This window comes from Penicillium atrosanguineum (genome assembly GCF_028827265.1).
Source record: "Penicillium atrosanguineum strain IBT 20685 chromosome Unknown utg000001l_segment0_segment0, whole genome shotgun sequence".
Taxonomy (NCBI): domain Eukaryota; kingdom Fungi; phylum Ascomycota; class Eurotiomycetes; order Eurotiales; family Aspergillaceae; genus Penicillium; species Penicillium atrosanguineum.
Genome location: NW_026623133.1, coordinates 977,698 through 993,961, shown reverse-complemented (window position 1 = coordinate 993,961; position 16,264 = coordinate 977,698). Strand labels below are relative to the sequence as shown.

At 48.7% G+C, this 16,264-nt stretch overlaps 5 protein-coding genes across 5 annotated transcripts; 2 read left to right on the top strand and 3 right to left on the bottom strand.

Moving 5' to 3' along the window:
• Positions 1-621: 621 nt before the first annotated feature.
• Positions 622-1,551, bottom strand: N7443_000374 (uncharacterized protein; the record flags this gene model as incomplete). The annotated part of the gene is made up of 2 exons (XM_056880430.1): positions 622-1,017; positions 1,093-1,551. The coding sequence occupies 2 exons, from the start codon at positions 1,549-1,551 to the stop codon at positions 622-624; spliced, it is 855 nt and encodes a 284-aa protein (XP_056745668.1).
• A 2,474-nt stretch (positions 1,552-4,025) lies between these two features.
• On the bottom strand, positions 4,026-5,040 carry N7443_000373 (ATPase AAA-type core; the record flags this gene model as incomplete). Its single annotated transcript, XM_056880429.1, has 4 exons — positions 4,026-4,219; positions 4,278-4,623; positions 4,675-4,779; positions 4,834-5,040. 4 exons carry the CDS (start codon positions 5,038-5,040, stop codon positions 4,026-4,028), a joined length of 852 nt encoding a protein of 283 aa, XP_056745667.1.
• A 1,321-nt stretch (positions 5,041-6,361) lies between these two features.
• On the top strand, positions 6,362-7,902 carry N7443_000372 (uncharacterized protein; the record flags this gene model as incomplete). The annotated part of the gene is made up of 4 exons (XM_056880428.1): positions 6,362-6,508; positions 6,551-6,831; positions 6,886-7,232; positions 7,289-7,902. The coding sequence occupies 4 exons, from the start codon at positions 6,362-6,364 to the stop codon at positions 7,900-7,902; spliced, it is 1,389 nt and encodes a 462-aa protein (XP_056745666.1).
• A 396-nt stretch (positions 7,903-8,298) lies between these two features.
• N7443_000371 (sister chromatid cohesion factor PDS5) lies at positions 8,299-12,882 on the bottom strand (the record flags this gene model as incomplete). The annotated part of the gene is made up of 3 exons (XM_056880427.1): positions 8,299-10,749; positions 10,805-12,469; positions 12,550-12,882. The coding sequence occupies 3 exons, from the start codon at positions 12,880-12,882 to the stop codon at positions 8,299-8,301; spliced, it is 4,449 nt and encodes a 1,482-aa protein (XP_056745665.1).
• A 1,352-nt stretch (positions 12,883-14,234) lies between these two features.
• On the top strand, positions 14,235-15,809 carry N7443_000370 (MFS transporter; the record flags this gene model as incomplete). The annotated part of the gene is made up of 1 exon (XM_056880426.1): positions 14,235-15,809. One exon carries the CDS (start codon positions 14,235-14,237, stop codon positions 15,807-15,809), a length of 1,575 nt encoding a protein of 524 aa, XP_056745664.1.
• Between the last annotated feature and the right edge of the window lie 455 nt (positions 15,810-16,264).

The window sequence follows — 16,264 nt, the reverse complement described above, 5'->3', positions numbered from 1 at the left end:
GGTTAGGAGTTTTACCTCTAGACTATGGTTGGCGGTGGATTGATGGTTTTATACCCAAAGACCGCTGGCGGAATTCTTGTAACTATCGTTTATGCGTTGCAGATGTTGCATGTATTCTATTGAGATTCTTTCGTTGTACATTTTTCTTTTTTACTTCTTTCGGAGACTACAATTTACCTTCGATGCACAATAGTTTTCTTGGTACATAATTATTCATTCTTTCCCCCATGTTTTTTGAAGATGTAAAACAGATTGTATCAATCAGCACTGGATCTGACAAGGATGATTCTCTTGAGGTTTCGTTAGATATCCAATTTGTCACTAGTGCTCGAATAGGATGCCTAGCCGGGATGCTTCTGACAGAAGGCCAAAACGACCCTTCAACAGCTGTCAGCCTCCACGGACAAATACGTGCTTCATTTTCGATTCTCCGACCATTACTAGCCTGTACTCTACTCTTTCCATTCGTCCGGAAGCTTATACTATCTACTGTAATCAGTCGACTCCCGAAGGATAGGAAACCTTTATGTAGACAGTATTATTCCTCACTCGCCGTTTTACCCACTCGCCGTTTTACCCACTCGCCGTTTTACGAAACAATGTGCGTATATATATCTGGCTTCATGTAGAGGTCTTCATCTTGGCCTCTTTTGACCTCTGATCTTCCCGTTCGCTATAGCGATCACCAAAAAGCCCGATATGAGGCCGCATCAGAATTGTATATTTGACAAATTCCTCCATGCAATCCACCAGGCGGTCTCGGTTGCCACTAGGCATAAGGCGTTGGTCTTCTGGTTGACCTTCATCCGGGAATTGTGTATATGCTCTGGGAATCGAGGATTGATTCGGGATAGTGAACATGCGCATCCATCGCCCAAGGATGCGCAGAGAGTTTACGGCATTGAAAGATTGAGATCCACCGCAAACCTGGGCAATGGCTAGCGTTCGGCCTTGAGTGGGACGAACACTTCCTGTAGTCAAAGGAATCCAGTCAATCTGGTTTTTGAAAACAGCAGTCTAAGATTGCGGAAGGCCGAGTGATTAGCTATTACGCGAAGTGTAAAAATCTATTGTGATAGACCGGCAACTCACCAGATTGCCGTGTTGTTCAGGCGAGACCCAAATATGACCATCACTCCAACAGCTAAGCTCTCGGAGTTCCCGTACTTTCGGATGGTCTGTATCGTTGTCGTTCTTGACAGGAAGACCTTCAGGGTTAAAGACGCGTACGTCACAGCCGAGTCGGAACAGAATGCGGGAGGCTTCAAGTGCCACAAGCCGCGAATATGACCTTCTCCGAAGGCTGCCATAAAGTACCAGAACTTTCAGCCTCTCATTTGTATCCCGCAAGTTATGCTCAGCCATGTCTAGAGCCGTGGTGAGCTCTAGGTTGTTGACCCAATCCTCAGCAGCATTGTCGCTAAGAATGAACGGTCGGTATGTTTGGCGGATATCGGAGTCATCTTCATTGAGAGACAACGCCAAAGATCGATGAAAGGCATCTTTTCCACGGATATCTGCAATCACTTGCTGAGGGACAGAGGAGCACATCCTTTTTGAATAGATGGGCCGTGACAGAAAGGGTCCCCAAGAGATTACCGACCTAAATGTCGAAGGCAATCTTTGTAGGGAATGATAAAGCATAGAGTGTTCGATAGAAATAGTAAACAAGAACAAATCAGAATCCAGGAAAGAAAACTATTTCTTAATACCGATAGCGTGCATGGACGAACCTCGGTGTATGTCACCAACCCGTCATGATTGGGCAGGATATAGCGACTGGGCAAGTGGGTCTTCCGAAGGCCCGGAAAAAGATTTGACGCTATACAACCGGACCAAAGAGGTAATCTAAGATCCACTTCGCCACCCCGTTCCTATCATCGCTTACCTTTTATAACATCATGTGATGCTAGAAAAGGCGGTATAGGATCAAAGAGAAATTTAACATACCATAAGCCGTCAGGTTAAGGTAGAGAATAAGTCGGCTCGGATTTACCTCTATGATCCGACTGTACATTTATCCCCGGAATATATTGTTAGTTACGTTAGTTACTTAAGCTCTTTGATTAATAATAAAGTTGACTAACTAATATTGACGCTGAATTCCGAAGGTTTAGTCCATTTAACCTGCGCTTCGGCTTCCCCCTTTAGACTACGTTAAGTACCTCGATCAAAAATTAGACTTACTCGAAAATTCTAGCGTAGAGGCGATTTAAGAGGCTACAAAAAAGGAAGAAAAGTTTCTAGAAAGAATGATTCATCCCCGTCCCTGCTGATACTCCATCATGTCCGAAACATCAATCGCTGGAATTTTAGAATCCCCAAGACAACCAACAAGTTCTACCCCATCACAAGGCCAGCCAGTGGTGTTTTCAGTTGCCACTGGGAAACCATAGAAGAGAACCTCCAGAATTGACGTCAGGTGACCCTGACTTAGTTTGCTTCTCTGCGCCGTTACCCCTCATGCCTCATACATATATCGCTTCCTCTTTCCGCTCGTTAGTCTAGCCCCTGAATATCACGTATCTTTTGGCCACTCAAAGATCTTACATTTACTCGCAACGCTTGTGAGTGCAATGGGATGAAAAAAGCTGTGACTCTGACGATATTAGCTATTAGCTTGATAAATTCCGCCAGGGAAGCAGGCCCCGATGACTCGATCTAAGAAGACAAAGGTCCGTCGTTGCCAGTGCTATCTTCCACATCTTGTTTATCTCACCGGAATTATCTTCTATAGACCGAAGACCTGGCTCGTATCCGCAATAACCAACGAAATTGCCGAGAGCGTAGGAGAGAGTACATTGCAGAACTCGAGCAGAAAGTGGAAAAATACGAAAAAGAGAGGGCCCAAAGCAGCACAGGGTTCCAAAATAAAGCACAAGGGCTTATACACGAGAACGAAGTGCCAAAAAGATTACCTGAATCATCAAAAATTAGCGACAATTGGCGAGACAAAAGTCGCACAGACAGGTTGACACGTCCTTATGCAAATTGGGAAGTTGTTCTGGCCCGAATGCAAGATCCTTGGCTCATCAATGTTGAGTCTGGAAATTTTCAAGGGGAGGTAAGCAGATATTTCGAATCGGGCCCCCGCTCTATGTCTAAACTCTTCGCCTAAATATAATACTGAGCTTGCCTGTAGTCTGTTGGCAGTGAAGCACCACACCCGTTCCCCAATTCTGCCGATCATTCTCTGCTTGGCCAGACAACCGGTACTGAGGTGAACCAAGGCATTGCACGTGGCCAAGTCATTGTTGGCTCTACTGCACCCATCCACGACGCGACAGTCAACGCGCCAACTTATTTTTCGACCGTGTCCCCGCTTTACGCACCTCTAGATACTGAAGGGTTCGAGACAATGATCTACCCTACTTCTATAACAACATCTTCTTTGGCACTCTGGCCTATATTGAAAGATGAAACGGCAAGAGAAGATAGATCCATGCTGTGTTCTGTAGCTTACAGACTGATCCTGCAATTCAACAAGAGGCAATATGATGACTTGGAGATCGACATGAAGCTTCGTTGCGGATTCAGACTTGGCCGTACACCGTCAGAAGGCTGTAGGGTTGATATTGGGGTTCTGTTTGCTGTTCTTGCCCAGATATCATCTTGATGCACGTAATTTGAGACCAGGAACCATTTTAGTGTATCACATTAAACAAATGGAAGTTTTACCAATTCCTCATAACATGATTGGCTTAAGTAGTAAGGCCGTACCATTCTCTCTCGTCCGCGATGATAGCACAAGCAAAGTTCAGATTGTATTCGAGGCAAGACAAAGAGATAACTAACCCGTAAAGCACAAAGACTACTCTCATTTTCGCTCAACCCAAAGCTACCTAATAGCCGACGCTGCACCAGCTACATAGAATATATTTCTGTCCTCGTCAAACCAGAAGACTTTTGCGCTCTGGAATCAATTCACGGTATTTTCAATGATGATTGTCGGGCTTAACGGCAAAGATTTTGAAAGAACCTTGAAGAAGAAACCAATGCAGGGTTTGATTAGCTGTGCTTCGATACTAGATGTCTTTGTAGATGAACGTACCAGTCCAGAAGTTAAAGTCCACGTCCGGTAATTGGTTTATCTCACCACTTGTAGTGTTGTTCATCGAATCACAGCATGAGCCGGTTGGGCCCGGCTCATTGGCTTCTTTCCTCGTCCATATTTCCTTGTAAAGGTTGAGATCGGCATGAGTGTCCAGAATTGTTGCATCTATAAGCTAGATGTTAGTATTAAATTAGGAAGCCACAAGGAGATAAAGTATCAATACCTTGGAACCCTGCCTCTTGCAGATATCTTTCATAATCGCTAACCTGGCTAGCACCAGCTATACAGCCGACATATAAGGAGAGGTCCTTCTTGATCTCCATCGGAAGCTCTTGTTTTGCTAGGATGTCGCTGATTGCAACCCTACCCCCCGGCTTCAGTAGACGGAAAATTTCCTGGAAGACACGAGGCTTCTCGACTTCCGGCACTAGATTTATCACACAGTTACTGATAATGCAATCAGCCGTGGACGATGGTAACGGTATAGAAGTAATGAACGCTTCGATAAACGATGCATTGGGGACACCGGCATCCCTTGCGTTCCGACGTGCTAATTCCAACATGTCCCACTAAAATTTAGCAAGAATTCAAGTAAAGTTGGCAGAGAGTGATCGGCATACCTTGGTCATATCAATACCAATGGCCTTCCCTTCCACCCCAACCTTCTTTGCCGCTAGCAAAACGTCGATACCTCCGCCACTGCCCAAATCTATCACAACCTCGCCCTATAGATGAAGGTTAAAAGTCGTCACTAAGGAACGACGGGTGAAAGTACCAACCACTCCTATGTTTGCTGTTGCTAATGGATTCCCGCAGCTGACACCTAAATTCGCGTTTTCTGGAATAGAACACAAATCTTCTACATCATACCCGAACGCGCTTGCGACTTTGCGTTCATAGCCTCCGTGTTTCCGAGCGTCGTTGGTGTAACTCGCAACTTCTGCGTAGCGGCCTTGCACAGAACGATAAGTATCTCCCGAATTCATTTCGTTGGGAATTCTGTATCAGCACAGCGGAAGAGGAGAAGTCAGCTGGTATGTTGGCCAAGTAAACTGCACAAAGTAGTTTTTTTCAGAATTACAATCTAGAGAGTTCAAGTCTATATATATATACCGCTTGTGTTAACGGAAGCCTACTTGCAGAGTCATGTCTGTAACGGCATTGATGTGGGGACGGCGGTTCATACTTGCCACTGATTGGGCAATGATACTGGAATGTCACTGCCAAGCCTATTTGTCAGACTTAAAAAACCAGCCCCCAGCAATGCCGAGAGAAGAGACAAATGGGTGGTATACACGTGGATGGGGATTGTGAAATAGCACAGTAAAATGAACAAACCTAAATCAATCAACGAGCCATCGTCTCAGGCTGGAATACAGGTGTCGGGGAACTCGCAACCCAGGCTCATGTGTAAAACCGAAACAACCTCGATTTATCTGTGACAAGGAATGCAATTAGAAGGACACTAGCGTGTTTCTAGGATTGTCTATATTGAAGATCAATTTTTTAAGAACATAAACTAAATTATGTTCAGCAGTGGAAAAAGACCTAATGTTGTCTGTTCTTGATTAGTTCCCTCTCTCTTACTGCGTTCGTTTAAGGGCAATATGCGAGCACACTCTTAGCTTACTTTCTGCTTTAATTGTTTTATTGAATGAAACTTGATTTCCTACAATTTCGAGCTATAACAGGCATCAAATTTATTTTCTTTCTTTATTTATAAATCGGTGTTCTGGCCGAAGGAGGCCAAATACAAAAGCCAATTTGAAGTTGGGAATTTGCCATATTTGGGAAACATTATGTGCTCGTAGATTTAAACATATCGGGAAAAGTGGCTCTCGTTAGCGTGAAGCTCAGAGACCAGAGACCCGTCATCGAGTACACATGTTGGCCGCACGTACATGCCAAGGTTCTTTGAGCGATTCACCATATTTGTGGAGCATTATGTGATTTTAAAGTCGAATTTTCATAGGACAAGCCCCCACGCTTACAGTAAGTGATAGACAGGGTGTTTATCGTGGGAGATAGCTCACACCGAGCTGGCTCATCTTGTGTTTACATGCTGTTTTCGGGTAGATATTATCTAGTTGAATCTTTTGTATGCACCAAGCCCATGTGGGGGTCCGAAGACAAGCTTGGAACACATCGGGGCATAATTCAAATATCGCGACTATTATGGGCCCTGGCGTGCTATCTCATTCTCTATTTCGAGAATATAAGGCGACGACCCTGAGACTCATTTTCACGCAGCACTAGTAAGGCCTCTCCCTGATCCTATAATTTCGGCAGGAATCTCCTACTTCCACTATGGTTTTTGATCGTGTGAAAAAAGCTTACCGATCATGTCTGCTGCAGATCATTATAGTGGGACTGGTCGCCTTCTGCGAACCCGGCATCTGGACTGCTCTTAATAATCTAGGAGCGGGAGGCAATGCTAGCGCAAGTCACTTCCGAGTGTTTATTCTCTACACAAGTGATCGCTAACACGTCTTGTAGCCTTTCCTGAACAATGCCGCGAATGCACTGACGTATGGACTGATGTCAGTGGGCTGTTTTCTAGCCGGCGGGGTCACCAACAAAATCACTGCGAAATGGACCTTGTTCGTCGGAGCTGCGTTTTACACTCCCTATGCGGCCGGTCTATACTGTAACAACCGTTTTGGCAACGAGTGGTTTCTTTTGCTCGCGGCTGGTCTCTGTGGAGTCGGGGCATCTCTGCTATGGGCCAGTGAGGCTGCCATTGCGGTTGGATATCCGGAGGAGGAGAAAAGAGGACGGTAAGTGGAAATCATCTAGCACTCCTCAAATAATTCAACTGACCATTATGGTAGATACGTTGGAATCTGGATGGGTATCCGGCAGTTGGGACCGTTAGTTGGCGGTTCCATATCCCTCGCTCTCAATATCAATACTGCACATGTCGGCAAGGTCACCTATACAACATACCTAGGGCTTGTTGCTATCTCATGCCTTGGAGCTCCATTTGCATTGCTGTTGTCACAACCACAGGATGTTATCAGAAGTAATGGCACCAAGATTCCTTACATGAAGAACACGACGCTTGGTATCGAGTTTCGCGGTATTTGGAGGCAACTCCGGAATAAGTACATGCTATTACTCATCCCGGTCTTTCTTGCTGGGCAATTTGGTGTCACTTACCAAGGAAACTATTTGACATGTATGACGTTTCATTTCCTTCTTTAAAGGCGGCGGTATCACTGACAGACAAATTAGCGTATTTCACCGTCCGCTCTAGAGCGCTTGCATCTTTCCTGACAGCTGTGGTGGGCGCCACAGCCAATATATCAACGGGCATAATTCTAGATCTGAAATATGTGTCTAGAGAAGCTAGATCAAAGGCTGTATACGTTTTTGTCCTCGTTTTCGTCACCGCAGCCTGGATCTGGAATGCCGTCACACAGGTGAAACTTTCCCGCATGGCTGAAACACCCGCCTTCGACCTCGGAGATGGACCCTTCTTCAACTCGGCTTTCACTGTCTATATTTTCTTCAAGTTCTTCTATGAGGTGTTGCAAACTTATGTCTATTGGTTAATGGCTGAAATAAGAGGAGCACAGGGAGACGGTGATATCGCGAGAACGACTGGCATTCTGAGATCGTGGGAGTCCATTGGTAGCACCATCGCATATGCCGTGGGCGCAACTCACTGGCCTAACTTGAACCAGATGATATTGGGCTTCGCACTGTGGGGGTTTACAATCCCATTCACCATTCTCGCGGTTTTCGGCCATTGGAATGAATCTGAGACGCACGAGGTGCAGGGACAGTCAGATAGTAGCAGCCTCGAAGCACAAAGGGTGGTTATCAACTCGGAAGGGAAAGATTAGGCTACACGTTACTCAGCTGGATAATCAAACAAGGCGCTTGCTAGTTAGATTTTCTTTCAGATGGGAACACGAATTTATGGGTTGCACCAGTACCTTTAAGCTCGAAGGCCTTTATCCTGTTATGACACTACGGCTGTGGAATGATGGTATACGTGCATATGATGATAACATTTGACTGACAGACGCAATCATGAAAGAAACAATCAATACAACTAAACAGGCTGAAAACATCAAAGCAGAGTGGGTATACATCTCAGACGTTATCAACTGCAGGTAACACGCGTAATAGGTATGAAAAAGAATGTGCGGCTTCACACGACGATACTTAAAAATGAGATCATAGAACAAAAACATGCGAAAGCGGGGAGGGGAGTTCCCATTCATACGACTTGGCAATTAGCCTCGCCGAGATGACCGACGCGTGGGCAATGTGGTTGTCGCCGGTTTCTTGGCCGTTTCCTTTGCCTTGGAGGCTTTGCCGCCTCGCTTGGGTAGTGGAGGTGGGGGTGAGTTTTCTTTCTCGCTGGTCTCGTTGGCTTCGGTGTTATCTTCTTGTTGCTCGGCCAGATCTTCGTCTTCCATTTCTTCATCCTCGTCTTCCATTTCGGCGCCATCGGCATCTTCAGCCTTGGCTTCTTCCCACTTCTGCATTTCTTCATCTTCTTCGTCGCTGTCCTTGTCTGCGTAGCTGACATCGTGCTTAACAGTACCTCGGCTGCTGCGTCGGCGAGCAGATGCAGGAATATCATCACCAGCACCACCGTCGGATGACCAGTCATCTCCATCCTTCCGTTTGCGTCTCGAAGCCTTGCTCGAGACACCCACTGATGAAGTGGACTTGCGGGCCGGACGGGTAGGTTTTTCTTTCCGTGCCTTTTTGGTGGGTGCCGAGAGGCCGTTGGTACCCAGGGATTCTTGCTTGCGCTTCTTGGCAGAAGTGTTCCCGCCAGAGGAGCCCTTTGATTTCATTGAAGCACGCACAACACGATCCAACAAATCGTCCATCTCGTCAGGGAGGAAGTTCTTATCGGCAACATTTTGGGCCTCGCGGTGGCTAGGCATGCTGGCGAACAGGGTGCTGGGAACACCCATCTTTCCAGGGTAGGTCTGCAAAATGTTGGTTCCGCCGGCGGCGCCGCCAAACTTGTGCTGTTGGGAGTAGATGTCGGCAAATCGACGGATGACCGCCTGGGCCAGATCGGAAAGGGTATGGAGACGGGTAGAAATTTCATCGGATTTGGTAATGCCATCGCGGAATTGTTTGACACGCTGGGCAATGTGGAAGATCAAGGACATATTGTGTTCGTTCGCCACGGCGGAGAGGTAGAAGAGAATATACTGTGAGAAGTCGCTGAGATCCCCGAGTTTGGTCGACTCATCCAGGTCATCAGAGGGATAGTCAGGGTGGTAAGCCAGCAGAGACAAAAGACGGGAGAAGATCATCTCCATCACCATATTCTGTTCTGTGCGCTTCCCACTTTCCTTGGCCCTTTGAGAGAAATACGCGGCACGGGATCGCAACCAGGTGAGTGTGCTCTCCTTGAAGCCTCTGCTCGGCTCGAAACCTAGCAGGCAAGGAACAACGTACCAGCGATAGCCGAGGTGTGACTTTTGAACCAATTTCTTCTTGAGATGGTTGACAAACCCGCCGCGCACTTCCAGAAGAGGGTCTTGAGCGACCAGGGCAACCGAATTAAAGTCCGCTGGGGTCAACAGTGAGTCACAGAGAATGCTGGAAGCACATAGCTTGACGAGAGACTTGGCAGCAAGAAGCCGCAGCCGGGATTTCTGGGTCGCCGGGGTATCTTTCTTCTTAGACAATTCGCCCTCGCCAACCACAAGCTTGTTCAGGGTATCATAGACAGGCTTAGCATGCGCACGGAAGTCATCCTCATCATCGGCTCCGTCCTTTGCTCGGAGACGGTTGACAATGATCTTGAGGGCCCACTCCTTAGCTTGTGTTTCCTCGTCAGTTGTGTCAGACCAAAGATAGCCTGAATCAGTCTCAGGAGAACGGTTGGTAAGAAGAATATTGTTGATAGCAATGGAAATGATAGCATCGCTCTCTTCGTCGGCTTCCCTCGGGGCGAGCAGGTTCAGTTGCGACAACGCGGCAAGACGAGTAAGGAAGTGGTCGGAGCCGTACGTCCATTTCTTGACACATTTCTGGACCAAGTCCTTCGCGTACATCTCTTTTTTGTCAGCTGTGGCCATAAGAATCGAGACGGCATGCTTCGCAGATCGCGGAGAATTGCTGTAAAGAGCATAGTCTGTAAGCGCTTGGAAGAACTTCCGTTCCTTGGGAAGCTTTTCTGGAAGCTTCTTAGCGAAGCCAGCACAAGCTTTGAGAATGTCTTCATTGCTGTCGTCGCCAGTAGACTTTGCCTTGGGAGCCTGCGCCTCGAGATCTTTGCACATTTCTTGCACCTGAGCCTCAAGAACTTCGGGATTCTGATTAGAGATCTCCTTCAGCATCTCTTGGGCGGCATTAGCCAAGCCATTCTCATCGGTTCGCGAGAGATTCATGATAGCAGGAATATGACTCCGGTTGTAAATGATTGACCCTGATCGGTAGAGCAAAGGCGTCAAAGTTTCAAGCAGAGGGGCATTGTTGGCACTCTGTGCACGTCGCTGGAGCTCTCTAATAGCCTTGACCACTGTACGATAATCGCTGGCAGCGGCCATGGCGAAGCGGGTCAGTTGATAACTGCGACGGTCATGGACCTTGGCGAACTTCCAGAGGTCGGCAGATGATCGTGAGGGGTCGGGAAAAAGCTTGGACAACGAGTCAATGATGACCGATAGTTGTTGCTTAATATTAGCTTCGTCCTTATCAATCACGCCACCCTATGAGAACGTTAGTATACCGCTAGAATTCCCGCGAGAAGCTCGAGATGCTTACATTGTATTTTTCACAGGCATCCAAGTACATTGTCACCGCCGATCTCAGTTGCAACTGACGAGCCAGCATGACAAAAAATACTTTCCGGGCCTTTTCGTCCAAGCCTCGGAGCAACGTGAGAATGCGACGCACACGAATTTTGTCCACATCAGTTTCTTCGTCAGAAGGTTGGCTATCTTTCTGCTTTTGAGATTGATTCGAGGCACCACGAGACAGCTTTGACTTGATGGGAGGGTAATTGAGTGGGAGAAGCGTCTCATGGATCACCCGATCGATGAGGAGATGAATCTCCTGGTCGTTAGTATAGAAAGCATCGAAGATCTTTGATGGTATGTCGTTCAGTAAAGAAGCAACGGGTTCAGTGTTCTGCTCGATATCACCAGCCGCCACCGCCCAGATGCGAGCTAGGACTTTAGTCGAATGTTCGCGTACTTGTTGCCTGCGATCCTTCGGTCGCTCCGAGAGCGCTGCAAGCACTGAGCCGGATGATGAGCAGCCGCCATTCACGCCCACCTTGTTAACAATGTGGGAATAGCCAAACTGTCCAACAGCATCCACTGCAGCAACACGAACTTTGTCGTCGGCATCTTGGAGCATAGTTGCGAGACTTTGAACAAGACCCTGCTCCTCGGTCTCACTCAGGCCAGAGCCTCCAGCAGAAGTCAGGAGGATCCTTCCCACGACTGTGACCCACGCAGCACGTACCGAAGGGGTCTTGTCCAGACGGCGACTCAAGAATGCATCATAGGCTGAAACGTGAACTTGAGAGAAGGGCTTAGGGGATAAGGGTGTGAGAAGAACATTAGGTTGAGGAATGGTCTGCGGGTATTCTTCGAGGGTCACTGGCGGGTATACCACTGGGTCCATGGGAGGTGCGGGAGGGGGCCCGGCGACACCGATACCTGCAGCAAGATCACCAATGGTTTGAGTAGCGAGTAAGCGCAGTGCCACGGACTCTGCAGACAATTCAGCTTCAATTTGAGGAATGACATTCTGCAGGACTTCGGGACAGGCGCGCCAAAGTTCTCGTATAAGACGATGCGCCTTGCTCAATTCCTTGATATCTTCCCCCTCCTCATCAGAATCGTCCAGGCCTGACTTCCGGGCGCCGTGCTTGCCATTTGCCTGACCGGACTGGGCCGAGGCATCGATAATCACATTGTTGAAGTACTGGCTGATATGGCTGGTCATCCGTTCCGGGCAGGCCTGGCAAATGGCCTTGGCCATATTGTAGGCAGGCGGGTAGTCCTTCAGCAACAGGGTATCCTGTTTAGCATCAATTGGGGCGTCCGCACCCTTGCCTTTCTTGGGATTGTCCACTACCCGAGGGTCGACGCGCAAGAACTGGGCCACAATGGTATCCACTACCTCCGGAGCCAGTACGGGTGTTTCGTCAATAACGGTGACCAAAAGGCGGGTCATATCAAATTCGACGCCCTTTGCGACTTCCTCGCCGGTAGAGGCTTTGGAGGAACCCGAGACGATGTCAAAGCAGTTGGTGAAGAGGGGAACGATGAGCGAGTCGGGGTGATCGAGGTCTGTCATGAGAACCACACTCTTGACTTCGGCGAGAGAGCCCAAGACATAGATATGCTGGCCATTGTAGGCATTGGACGGATCGGCTAGTGCGGGGATAATCGAAGTGATAATACATGTGAAGATATCCTGTTATCAAGTCCGTGGTCAGCGCGTATCCCCCAAAAGCGGGAATTTCTGATCCCAGCTCCCCATCTGTCAATGCGCACCTTGAGCTGGTTCCGAGTAAAAGGCGCGTCCGGCGCGCAGAGTCGCAAGACATCAACGATACAGCAAGTGGCCCATGCCCGCACACCCTTATCCTTGTGGGCAAGCAAATGCGCGCTGGCTAGTTCCTGAGAGACCTTGCGCAGAGACTCCTTGTCAATTTCTTCTTGTTCGAGCTTGCGCAATTCCTGGGCGAGGGTTTGGAGGCGTTCGAGTAGATCGGCAATGGGGATGGCAGAGCGCCCCACGCGCCACGACAACGGTTGGTTAAAGGACAGGCCGCGAAGCCCAGTGTCCTCATCCGCGTCGGCAGGAGGTCGAGTGCGCGACGGCATGATGTACAGAATCTCACATGAGAGATGTGAGGAGGGAGGGACGCGGTATGAAAAGGGTGGAGTGGAGGTTGACCGCCCAGACGCGTCGCACGGGATCGCGTCTGCCCTACAAAACGTTGGCACGACTTTTCACCCATTTGAACTATGTTTTAGCTTTATTTCAGATCATAGATCAATTAATTCTACATCGATAAACTCCTCGGATTTCTGATACATACGTCAATCATTCTGATGTATCTTCACAGCCTATCTGCTACAGCCAACAGAGCACGGCATCTGGGCAGGTGAGCCGAGCCGAGTCCCCACCATGAACAACACTCTCCGACTGACCAAGGTACCCTGGACCCCATACAGCCTGACCAAGTTCATTTAGATCCCTCTGAGTAGGAGACTGAGACTTATCTACCCTTATCTAGAGCGGTGGTTGAATTGTACGGGGGTAAAAAGAGGTTGAACCAGGCAATGAACATGAATTCTAGGACGCAGTTGGGGAGAACGAAGAGAACAAGCCTGGAGGCGTAGATGAAATACAGTAGATGAACTCCTTGGTCGGGCCGTCCTTTATGTAGGTGTATGCGCTCTACCTCAAAATGCGGTGAAAGCAGCCCAAGGCCACTGGAAGCTTGGGCTAAGCTGTTATCGGGGCCGATCGAAGAATATGCCGACCGAGACGGAGATAAAAGAATTGGTCCCTACCACCTGGCTACACCCTAGGACGTAAGACCTAAGTAATAAGCCAACGGCGCCGATGAGTAATCGGACGTGAAGGCCACGGTATCTGCCGAGCTCCACTCGGTCGTTCGGGCCCCGCGAAGACCGAACCCGCAACATGATTTTTTTCTCTTTTCATCTTTTCTCTTTTCTCATTCGCCATTCGTGGTGACTGACGCCATCGGTCACTACCAAGTCCTATGAGCTGATGATGAGCTCAAGCTATGTGACTAACGATAACGACATGTGCCTGTTGCCCCTCGATCTGGCCTTGCGTGCCGATATCCCGGCACCGTACCTATTCGAAGATGTGATTCAACATCTCGCGTCTTCGGTCTTTAACCCACGGCCCTAACCACGGCCCCATGGACGGATATAGCAGATAGTGGAGACAAGAGGAGCCAAATGGATCTGCTCACGAGGTTTGGCTGGCTCTGAATTTGCTCATCTTTTGTTAGCTCCGGTCTGTTTCCTTCTGGAAGACCCAGCATAGATTTCCCCATGTCGCTTAAATGCCCCCTGATGCCCACCTGTAGCCGTTTAGATCTGGACCAAGATTAACAAATCTCGAACGAGTCAAGTGCTAGTGACGCACTGCAAGTGTATATCCATTGCCAGTTCCTATACGTATTGGAGTCAGCATGAGTACCAACCAATTTGACTCGACAATGAGCACTCCCCGTTTAAGTATGGAGCATCACCAACCTGAACCCGTCCTAGCCGTCAAGGACGAGGAGAACCAACTGCCTCAAGATGATACCGATGTCGAGAGTGCTCAAAATCAACCTGTTACGGAGAAGCCTACCGAGAAGGATCCCAATCTCGTTGAATGGGATGGCCCCGAGGACCCCGAGAACCCTCAAAACTTTTCGAACTCGCGCAAATGGGTCATCACCGTCACCATGTCTTTGATGACAATGTGGATTACATTCGCGAGCAGTGTCTTCTCCACCGCCACTGTAGTCACTGCAAAGGAATTCAACGTCTCTAACGAAGTCATGGTTCTAGGAACCAGTTTGACCGTCTTCGGTTTCGCCCTCGGCCCTCTGTTTTGGGCCCCAATGTCCGAACTATACGGTCGTCGTCTGCCTCTTTTCTCGGGCTATGCCATCTTCGCCATCTTCCAAATCCCCGTGGCTGTCGCCCAGAATCTTGAGACAATCATGATCTGTCGATTCCTCATCGGTGTCTTTGGCTGCTCCCCTCTAGCCTGCGTTGGTGGCGCCATGGCCGATATCTGGAACCCCGTTGACCGCGCCGTGGCCATCGCCATGTTCAGCGCGGCCACCTTCCTCGGTCCCGTCCTCGGTCCTATCGTCGGTGGCTTCATCACAGACAGCTACCTAGGCTGGCGCTGGACCGCCTGGATTACCCTCATCGCCTCCTCGTTCTTCGGCCTGATTGCTCTCGTCGTCGTCCCAGAGACATACGGCCCCAAGCTACTTCAAGACCGCGCTGCCCGCCTGCGTCTCGAGACCAAGAACTGGGCCCTGCACTCTTTCTTGGACGAGCACAAGCCTACCATGTCCGATATCGTCTACAAATACCTCCTGCGCCCGTTCCAGATGCTCTTCTCCGAACCCATCCTCATCTGCATAACTCTCTACCTCGCCCTAATCTACGGCATCCTCTACCTCTTCTTCGAAGCCTATCCGATCTCCTTCGGTGAAGTTCGCGGCTGGACCCAAGAAGGCGTCGCCGCCCTCCCATTCATCGGAATCATGATCGGTGTCCTCATGGGCGTTGCCTTAATCATCTACACCACCAAGACCCGTTTCGCCCGCAAACTCGAAAAACACGGCCGCGTCGTTCCCGAAGAACGTCTCGTTCCCATGATGATCGCCTCCGTCCTCCTCCCCATCGGCCTCTTCTGGTTCGGCTGGACATCCGATAAGAACATCTCATGGGTTCCCCAGGTCATCGCCGGTGTGCCGATTGGAATGGGTATCTTGGTTATTTTCATGCAGGGTCTTAACTACATCATCGATGTGTATATGATGTTCGCGAACTCGGCTATCGCGGCGAATACTCTGATTCGATCTGCGCTGGGTGGTGCATTCCCGCTCTTCGCGACGCAGATGTATCAAAATCTGGGTGTTGCGTGGGCCTCGAGTGTTTTGGGTTTCATTACACTTGCTATGATTCCTATTCCTATTCTGTTCTTCATTTATGGTGCGAAGATTCGTGCTATGAGTCGCTTTTCTCCGAAGTTCTAGTCTGGGATCTGTGTCCTTGATCCTGGAACTATCTATAAAAGTCTGATGCCCCCCCACTCATGGCTGGAGTTGTTTTCAATTTCGTTTTTGCGTTCGTTTCTGGCTTTGCATCTATATTACAACTTAGAGCTTACGTGCATTGATAGACTAATGGATTAATATAATATTCTCATCTTGACTGTTGTATTTCTCGAAGTATACCGAGGAAAATGTCTTGGCGTCGCTGGAACGTGACACATGAGACACATGGAATGTCGTATCAAAACATTAGAATAAATAAAAACTACGTTGCACAGACACACGTGCACACAGGTCCACGCAGGTCCACGCAGGTCCACGCCCGGTTGAACTCTAAATGGGTACGACTACGAACGACAAGATATTAACGTAGAGATCGCTCCACTTGTATTGGCTATTATGGCACATTGTATGAGGCAAGGAAAGCACGAATCGAA